At 40.8% G+C, this 10,414-nt stretch overlaps 1 protein-coding gene across 1 annotated transcript in view; it reads right to left on the minus strand.

Moving 5' to 3' along the window:
- COL22A1 (collagen type XXII alpha 1 chain) overlaps positions 1–10,414 on the minus strand; it is a 179,572-nt gene that overhangs the window by 25,580 nt on the left and 143,578 nt on the right. Inside the window, exons 47-51 of the mRNA XM_032223193.1 lie at positions 8,242–8,295; positions 7,371–7,424; positions 3,967–4,020; positions 1,888–1,941; positions 196–249 (exon numbers count right to left, since the gene is read on the minus strand). Of these exons, the coding sequence (XP_032079084.1) occupies positions 196–249; positions 1,888–1,941; positions 3,967–4,020; positions 7,371–7,424; positions 8,242–8,295 (270 nt within the window). The remainder of the gene's footprint in view (positions 1–195; positions 250–1,887; positions 1,942–3,966; positions 4,021–7,370; positions 7,425–8,241; positions 8,296–10,414) is intronic.

Genomic DNA, 10,414 nt, shown 5'->3' on the forward strand with positions numbered 1-10,414 from the left:
TGAAATGTAACTGATAACTTAATATAGAACTCCTTGAATTTTTTTTTTTTTACATCTTCCTCTTAGGAGTATCATATCACTAGGTCTTCTTTTCATACATCGTTGCTGCTGCTATCCGTGTATGTCATGCCGTATGTTAAATAAATTAAAAATGTTTATTTATTCTGTCCTGGAACAGACTGTAACGGGACTTACCGGTGGTCCTCCGGCACCCTCTTGACCTGGTAGCCCCGGTTCTCCAGGCTTACCCTGGAGGAAAAAAAAACACATTTAGAATAGATTCTTGCACTGCTAAACCATCAAATTTCCATACTGCATTGGCATACAATATTTTTCGGAGTATAAGACCCACCTTTTTTCCTGAAAAAAAGAGGCTGATAATCTGGGTGCGTCTTATACACTGAATACACCATTTTTTGCCTCCCGAAGCCCCACCCCCTTCACCAAAATGGCTGTGCACACCCTTATGGAGGCTTTCAGAGAGCTCCTGGGGGCTGGGGAGGGCAGAAATAAGCAAAAAATGGGTTGTTTCCCCCCCCAGCCCCCAGCAGCACTCTATAAGCCTCCATAAGGCTATGCATGCAAATTTTTTTGACAAAAAATGGGCCTGTTTTTGCAAAAAAAATGGGTCTTTTTGCTCATTTTTCCCACCCCAGCCCCCCAGAAACACTCTGCAAGCCCCCCCCCCAAGGCTATTCATGCCTTTTATTTGAAAAAATGAGCCTATTTTTGTGAAAAACAGGCTGTTTTGGGGAGGTTTGTAGAGTGCAAAAACTTTATTTTGTTTTGGAAAGCTCTTTAACTGATTGATGAGAATTAGATTGATGAAGTGCTGTGCCAGCAGAAAGAACTACCTATCTACTGTATTTCTCTCTATATATATTTCTCTCTCTCTATCCCTCTACCTACGTACCTACCTACACACTCTCTCTCCCTACCTATCTACTATCTTTCTCTCTTCCCCCCTCTATCTACCTATGTACCTACCTACTCTCTCTCTCTCCCCCTAACTGTCTACTGTATTTCTCTCTCTCTCTCTATTTCTCTCTCTCTCTATCCCTCTACCTACCTACCTACACACACACTCTCTCTCTCCCCTACCTATCTACTGTATTTCTCTCTATATATATTTCTCTCTATCTCTCTACCTATCAAACTACCTACTCTCTCACTCTCTCCCTACCTACCTACTGTATTTCTCTCTCTCTTTCTATTTCTCTCTTTCTAACCCTCTACCTACCTACCTACACACTCTCTCCCTACCTACCTACTGCATTTCTCTATCTCTCTATTTCTCTCTATTTCTCCCTCTCTCTATATATCCCTTTATCTACCTACCTACCTACCTACCTACCTAACTACTCTCTCTCTCTCTCTCCCTACCTACCTACCTACTGTATTTCTCTCTCTTTCTCTCCCTCTCTATCCCTCTATCTACCTACCCACTTTTTAAAAAAAATTGCCTCTTCAAAACCTTGGTGAGTCTTATACTCTGCTGCGTGTTATACTTCGAAAAATATGGTATTTTGCACCAGGGGTTGACAACCTTAAACACTCAAAGAGCCACAAAGGTCCTAATCGGAAGCTTTCCCCCCCTTGTTCAATTCTGGAGCCGACTGGAAGTCCAATTCCCCCACCGTAGAGTCTCCTCCTAGCGCAGCACTTATCAAAACCTTTTCTTCCGAGACTGAATGCTATTTTACTTCCCTCACTGAGTGACATACGCATGTATGAAAGCATGGCATGAAAAGTGTCTTTCCTTACACAAGTGTATGAATATAAGGAGAGTCTGTGACATTGTAGCCAAGAAACCCCTCCCCCACACACACCAAAGAATAATGACAAAGAACATTCATTGATTATATTAACAACAAACTATCTTCTTACGGGTTCCCCAGGTGATCCCGGCTTCCCGTCTTTGCCATCCTTCCCAGGTACACCCTAAAAAAAACCCCAAGCAGATAAACAAAATTAAAGATGCAAAGCCACTCTGCAATATTTTTTTGAGAGATGGTTGTGAGGGGGGGGGGGGGACTGAGCAAAGATTATTAATTTAGGAAAATTAGAAAAAAATAGATTATACCCAGTACCGAACCTGCCAACTCCATGCTGTGGAAAAGCCACAGAAGGGGGGGGGGGGAAACCTAGGTTGTATGAAAAGGAGCAAGTCAAAACAATTAACTAGGGTTCATTGGTTCAGCCAATCAAATGCATAATGTACACGCACACTAAATAATATTTCATTTATCTAAAATGATGCATCCCTTTTCATAGATAAACACCTCAAATGCATTCGGCCATGCTTCTAACAGTGGAGCGAAAAGTGGTTAATGAGTTCATTGATGGTGTTTAATGCAAATTAGTTCCATGCTAATATGATGATGGTGTTATCCATTCAGTCAGAATAACAAAGTTGGAATGGACCTTGGAGGTCTTCTAGTCAACCTCTTGCACAGTCATGAAACCCTATACTATTCCAGACAAGTCATTATTCAATCTCTTCTTACAAACTTCCAATGTTGGAGCATTGACAACTTCTAGAGGTAAGTTGTTCCACTGAGTAATTGTTCTAACTGTCAGGAAATTTCTCCGTCAAATTTCTCCGCCAAGCGTCCAACTCTTGGCGATTCTATGGGCCACCAGTCTCTCCAGATCTTCTGATTTTGTACTATTTCTTTGAGTTGTTGCATGATCTGGCTTTGATGGTGTCTGGTCACCATGTTCCTTGGTGGCCTGGTTTCCTTTTATTGTTAGACCTTCCAAACACAATTGCTTTCTCCAGTGAATTCCCCCAGATGACATGGCCAAAATAAGTGAGACACAGTTTTGTGATTTTGCCCCATGCTAACATAGGTTCAAGGTGGCTCAGCGGCTACGACACTGAGCTTGTCGATCAGAAAGGTCGGCAGTTTGGCGGTTCAAATCCCGAGTGCCGTGTAACGGAATGAGCTTCTATTACTTGTCCCAGATTCTGCCAACCTAGCAGTTCAAAAGCACATAAAAATGCAAGTAGAAAAATAGGGGCCACCTTTGGTGGGAAGATAACAGCGTTCCATGCTCCTTCAGCATTTAGTCATGCCAGCCACATGACCACAGAGATGTCTTTGGACAGCGCTAGCTCTTCGGCTTTGAAACGGAGATGAGCACCGCCCCCTAGAGTCTGGAATGACTATCACATATGAGCGAGGGGAACCTTTACCTTTTTAACATAGCTTCACACATTCACACACCTGGCAAAAATCAATATTCTGCTTGACAGGATGCTTTTTAGTGTATATACTCTTCCAGTGAGGATTCTACATTTTGCTAACTCAGCCTCCGAGGTTTTGTTTATAACCCTATACTAAAATTCAAACCACCCCCATGCCTCATAGTTCTATTATCTTTCACTGCAAGGTGCGTAATTAGAAAATCCATCATTATTAGTCAAGATCCAGAGCCACAGCTAGATTCATGAGTGCAGAAGGGATTCATTTAGAGGGGTTGGAGATTGAGGTTGACCTAAGTCATCACACACACACTTCAGTCTTTTTTTTTTCTAAAGATAATTTCACATCTTTTTCCATTAGATGTCTAAAGATGATAATACACTTGAGATCCTGGTTCCATGGTGGATATAATCTGGAGCCATTTCATACATGGGAGGGCATCACCAGTTTGAAATCATTGTGTCTCCTATATCTTCTTGACCTTAGAGAATCTAAAAACTAAGTTAATTAACCATTGGTTCATTTTCTGGCTGTAAACACTGTGTGAGGCAGTTTATAGGGTTCCTCCAGAGCTGTTTAGCAAGGACATTTAGTTAGTCAGTGCTCCAACACTGGAAGTTTTTAAGAAGAGGTTGGATAACCATTTGTCTGAAATGGTGTAGGGTTTCCTGCCTAGGCAGGGGGTTGGACTAGAAGACCTCCAAGGTCCCTTCCAATGCTGTTCTTTTGTTCTATTCTAAATATTGTTCATACTCACCATGAGTCCAGGCAATCCTGGGGGTCCCTGAGGTCCTCGGGGACCTTCTTTCCCCTATGGAAGATGATAATGTGTTAGAGTCTTCAAGGTGCTTGGATGAGGAAGACCTGAGATCAAGTCCTTGCTTTCTACAGTCATTATTCCAAGTTCTGTCTCTCCCTCAGACCTGAAGAACTACAATAACTTTCTGAAAGACATATGCCATCCCCATCCATCCCTCTGCCATTTTTTCCCCAAATTTACCAACAAGATCAATTTAGAGAAAGAGAGCAAAACTCCATAAGTCTTTAGAAATCTCTAAAGTGGACAGTTTTTGTCAGGGTATGAGAGTTCCTGACTTGGGAGAGACGTGGTGGTAACAAGGTCAGCCAATGAATAGACATGGCAACTGGGTCAGCCAATGAGGGCTGTTTGGAAACTGAAACAGTATTTGCTGTGTGAGGAGCAAGGAGACAGCAAGGAGCCTGGGCGTGGCTTAGCTCAAGTCTAAAGCCACAAACTAGTCTGCTGCTCTGAACTGAAACTGTTCTCTCCTCTGATGGTGTTTGCTTGTATATGCTACCATGTTGGAAGAACCTGCTTTTGATATTGTATATGTTGGGAGTATACTCCTAGTGTTGGGTAGGGAATATAGATTCATATACAATACCAAATGGTCGATGTTGCTTTAAATGGGTGAATGTACTTATCAGCTGTAATTAACTTTACAATCAGCTGTAATTAACTTTACAATCAGCTGTAATTAACTTTGCAATAAGAGGGAGTCAGGAAAGCTCTCTCTCTCTCTCTCTGCTTGCCCTAGGCTTGATAACTACTTGCTCGCTTGATGACTGGAACGTGAACAGCGACTGTAAGCAATTGTTTGTTCTTTGAATTGTGTTTGGACAAATGTCTACTATCACTGCTTGTGAAGCTATTATTAGTAGTAAAGCTACTTGTTTTTACTGGCAGTGTCTGAGACTCTATCCGTGTGTTTCTTCTACTAGCAACGTTCCTTCTCTCTAGCTGTACATTCCGCTGCGCTACTTTCTGTCTCCCAATGGAGATACCCCTAACAGTGTATTTACTTCATGTGTTATATTATATATACAGAGAAGTTAATGAATCCTGCTGAATCAGTTTTCTGTGTGTGCTTTCTGGATGTGATTAAAAACTTAAGACAGTTTTTTTTTTTTAGATTTCCCCCTTCATGGCACCCATCACTCATAGACATCCCAAAGGTGCTTTTCTCCCAAAAGGCAGCTAGTCTTTCTTGATTTTTTTTTAAATTTGAAAATAACAATATCACTTATATATAGTGTCAACTCTCAAAACGACCCTACCTAAAGCCATATTTTTCTTGCTTCGTTTCTTAGTTGCCATACTTATTGGGTGGTGGTGGTGGAGAGGATTTATGGAATGTAAAATGTTTACTTCCAATGTGCCAGATATAACAACGATAAAGCTTCTGAGAACCAAGGCCAGATCAACATATCCTAGCAACGGCAGGAGGGACTGCTGAGAAGTTTATCACCTGTTTGGTTGGCTAACATGACCTGTGACATAAGGGACTGTATCTATTCTTTAATTATACCCAAAATGCAGGAAATATTCAGTATTGGTTTCCTTCGGAGTAGAAAGCACACACAGATAACTGATTCAGCTGGATTCATTAACTTCTTTATATACATAATAACACACAAATAAATGTACAATACCAACAGCAGATTCTTCCAACATGGTAGCAGTTACAAGCAAGCACAAGGCAGAGGAGAGCGGAGATTTCGGTTTTGATTCAGAGTTGCAGACAACTCCAGACTAGTTTCATTCCTCAGTGCAGATTTGCAGCTTTAGTACAGATTAAGCACGGCCAGGCGCCTAGCTGTCCCCAGCAAATACTGTTTCGGTTTCTAAACAGCCCTCTTTGGTTGACTTAGTTGCTATGCCTGTTCATTGGCTGACCTTGTTGCCATGTCTCTGCCAGTCATGAATTCTCTGACAGTTTCATCTTTTACAGTGCTGATATGATGTACCCAATAAACCAGATTTTTATTTTCAAAGAATTTTTTTTTACTCTCTTGCATACCATTTTAAGTATACATTCACATAATTGTTATTCTTCTTTACATTTATCATTCTTATACATTTATTATTTTGTTTAATAAGTTATAATGTACAATTTGGGTTGCTTTATTTACCATCCCTTCCTCCTTTTGTAACACCTCCTTGTTTTCCCTTTCTTTTCTCCCTCCCTCCCTCCCTTCTCTACTTTCTTCCTTCCTCCTCTCCTTCCCCTTCCTTCTTCCCTTCCCTTTCTCCTACTCCTGCTCTTCCTCTTCCCCTTCCTACTCTCTCTCCTCCTCTTTCTCTTCCTTCCAGCCTCCTCTCCTTACCTCTTTCTTCTTTTCCCCGTCTTCCTTTCTTTCTCTCCTCCTCTCTCCCTTTTTTTTCTATTATTGTTGGTGTATATTTCAAAATTCAGTTTGTTTCCTTGGGATGGTATTTCCGTCAGCCCAAATATAATTTAGTATCATTTCTTATTCCCTTACCTTCACTAGTCTACCCTTAATATGCCCCCCTTTATATCTCATTCTTGAATATATATTTATACGTTTAATATTTTCTTTTCTGTTTTCCCCTTCTTCTCCTCCCCCCCTTTCCATTTAATAGTGCATCATCTGGGTACTTTATCTTCTCCCTACTTTCTTTTCTAGCTTGCTTTCTCTAGCCAGTCATAAAACCTTCCCCATGTCTTGAAGTACTCCGGTTCCTCTTTATCCTTTATTTTCATTGTCATCCTATTCATCTCTGATATCTTTTTTATTATCTCTTTGTCTGTTGGTAGCTTATTTAATTTCCAATTTTGGGCAAATACAATTCTCGCTGCTGTAGTTAAATATATAATCAAAAAGGTATCCTCTTTCTTGAATTTCCTTGGGATAATACCTAGTAAATAAACCAGATTTTTGAGGAAGCCAAGGCCTCAGAGTCTTGAATTGGTTGGGAGCATTATTCGGAACAATGACATATAACTTCATACTGCTTTACAGCCTTCTCTAAGCGGTTTACAATGTCAGTATGCTGCCCCCAACCGTCTGGGTAATCAGGCTGAATTGGTGAGAATTGAACTGCTGACAGTCAGTAGTATTAGCCTGCAATGCTGCATTCTAACCACTGCACCACCACAGCTCTTTCTAAATAAAGAAGAATTGAAGAAGCTTCTTGGATGAGATGCGAAACATTTTCAAAGAAAAAAAACCAAGAAAGTCCAATGGACTTTTGGAATCAACTCTGACCTGGATGGTTGAGAATCTCAATCACTCAAAGAATCAACTGTCTCAAATCTTCTTCAGTGTTCAAAAAGTTGAGACGCCTTTTGAGGGGATTCTCCAATATTATGAATGAATGAACGAATAGCAACTTACCATTTCTCCTGGAGGTCCTGGAGAACCTATAGGTCCTGGGGAGCCCTCTGGGCCCTAAACAACAATGTGAAAAAAATAGTTATGTAGCAATTCTTTGCCCTACATATCATGGTGTTGAAGTTTTCATTTACCATCATATCCCACCATACAAAAAACACACATGATACTTGATAGTTGATGCAGAATTTGTGTCTCTGAAGAATCCTCTTTCTCATATGGCTTGGAGATCATTGTTTCAGGCCTGCAGCCATATTCCTTTTGGATCTTTGGCCTGCCACACTTTCTATTATTCTACTATGCCTTTTCTATTGTGGTAAAATGGGAGGGGGAATTGAAGCAGTTAGTTGCTATGTAGCCAAAACAAAATTCCTTTCTAGAAAGCCAAGGTCACCCTTTGTCTTTGCACCTCTGCACCTGACCGGAACTGGATGGGTGGAACTGCCAGGATGGCAGTGGGAGATTGGACCATGTGATGGACTTGTGGGTGTGGGGGCAAAATCATGAACTTTCAATTGGGTGGGGAAAACCTGGAAACTTTCAGATTCGGGTTTTCCCAGATGTGCCAATAGGACATCTCTAACAAAATGGAACTTTGAGGAACTTCAAGCTTCAGAGTCTTCTTTTATTAGGGGTGTTAACTTGGAATCCTGGCATCATCATGAACAATATTATCATCCAAATTATTATTGAAATCATCATCAATAATTGAACCATCCTCAATAACATCAACAATGAACTATAATCAACAATGATCAAAAGTATTGAATCATCCGCATCACATCACCATCATCTCAAATAGATTTGCAACAACAACTTGCCTGACATTCTAGTAGATAAAGATTAAAAATTAACATGCAAAGGAAAATCTTACAGCTGGGCCTGGATTCCCAGGGGGACCCATGAAGCCAGGTATTCCAGGATGGCCCTGCAGAGAAGAACCATATTTATTACACATGTCATTATTGGCACAGTATAGTGCATGTTCTCCTTAAGTGCTACATGCAAATAACTTACCACCCTCAATGTGTATCAAGCATTGCATTTTTTTTTCATCAGATATGAATTAGATAACAGATATAAGTGCAGACATGATTATGAATACATGAAATGTATATGAATACAAGGGAATATTAGAACAGGGATGGTAGGCACTTTGGTGTGCTTATGCACACCCCTTATGGACCTCTTAGGAATGAGGTGAGGTCAACAGTTGACAGTCTAGGGTTAAAATTTTGGGGGTTTGGGGAAGAAACCACAGAGTAGTGAATTCCAGGCATTGACCACTCTGTCTTCTCATCATTCCTATCACCCATCTCCTCCCACTTATGACTTCAGGAATGTAACTGTTGCTTATATCGTTACGATTTATTCATTGCTTCCTGATTGCTTATTTATACCCTGTGAATGTCATTAAGTGCTGTATTTGATTATTCTTGATGATTTTATCTTGTCTTTTTATGTACACTGACAGCATCTGCACCAAAGACAAATTCCTTGTGTGTCCAATCATACTTGGCCAATAAAGAATTCTATTCTGTTCTGTTCTCTTCCCTTCTCTTCTGCTCTGTTCTGTTCCGATTCTCTTCTCTTCTCTTCTCTTCTCTTGCATTTTCCTTATTCTATTCTATTCTATTCTATTCTATTCTATTCTATTCTATTCTAAAGTGCCACTCTGAAGGGGTGATGAAACCTCCCTGGGGATTTAACATTGCTGGTTCAATTTGAACAGGAATTTGCAACCCCACAGGACTGAAATCTTGCAATTTTAAATCTTCTTTATGAAAAGCAACTTGAGATAGAAGGATTTGGGAGCTACCAGAGAGAGAAAAAGAGTCTACCCTGGCTATTTTCCCCTCTCCTAATCGAAGCAGAAAGCCAATGTTCACAGCATCTATTTGAGTATCACTCCTGGCTAAATCTGGACATCCCGTGTGAGATATGCATGGATGTTCCATTACACCAACAACACAATACTGTTCGTTTGCAATGAGTCTGATGATTGAATACGGTGATTTATGTGCTAATGGAATTTTCCTGGCACTACTTCTGATTTTTTTTGGGGGGGGGGGGGGGCAGGAGGAAAATAATTTGTCTCTTTCCTGCCACACTGTCCTTGAAGGTGACAAAATACCAAACAGATACCAAATAGGGGCAAATATATTTCATGTTTTGTTCTTCCTCTGAAGCATCATGGCATTCTATTTCTAATAGCTGGCTTTCCAGATTTCCCAAATTTATCTCGGAGACTAGTCATCATGCACAATCCAGTCTTAGTCTGGGACCAAAGATTTAGCAATTTGGCAGTTCAAATCTCACCAGGCTCAAGGTTGACTCAGCCTTCCATCCTTCCAAGGTGGCTAAAATGAGGACCCACATTGTTGGGGGCAATACGCTGACTCTGTAAACCACTTAGAGAGGGCTGCAAAGCACTGTAAAGTGGTATATAAGTCAAAGTGCTATTGATATTTAGTCTTACAAACTTTTGGATTCATGCTGGAGCCCGTCCTGTAAGTACCTGATAAGCTGTTGATAAATTAGCACTCGTGTTGACTGACAAAGGGCTTGCTTTCAAGGCCTCAGTTAATTCCTGGCTATTTTTGTACTGCTCAGCCAACAATCTTAGTAGCTGTGAAATTGAATGTGTGTCCTTGTTCATTGCAATGTGAGACTGGCTACCAGTGAGTTTGGGTCTCCTCATCTAACTGCTCGCTCATGTTCTTGCAAACTGATAGTTAGGTTCCTCCCCATCTGTCCTACATAGTCACAGGGGCAATCCATGCAGAGAATCTGGTAAATTACATTAGAAGTTCTTCCTAGCTCCAAATAATCTTTGAATGAATGATTTCATCGCTAGATAACATTAGACTGAATTGCTTAAGGGTGATTTGAAATTCTACAACAATGTTTACGTCAACTCATAAAGCACTCCTGGCCTACTCTTGAGTTGTCCTAGGAAGGAGCGGGGGACTGCTGGGGAAGATACACCCGGTATTCCATAGTAGCCTCTTAAAACCTGTGGTCAGATCAAGCCTGAGGCCACTACC

Source organism: Thamnophis elegans, chromosome 8 (assembly GCF_009769535.1).
Source record: "Thamnophis elegans isolate rThaEle1 chromosome 8, rThaEle1.pri, whole genome shotgun sequence".
Classification (NCBI taxonomy): domain Eukaryota; kingdom Metazoa; phylum Chordata; class Lepidosauria; order Squamata; family Colubridae; genus Thamnophis; species Thamnophis elegans.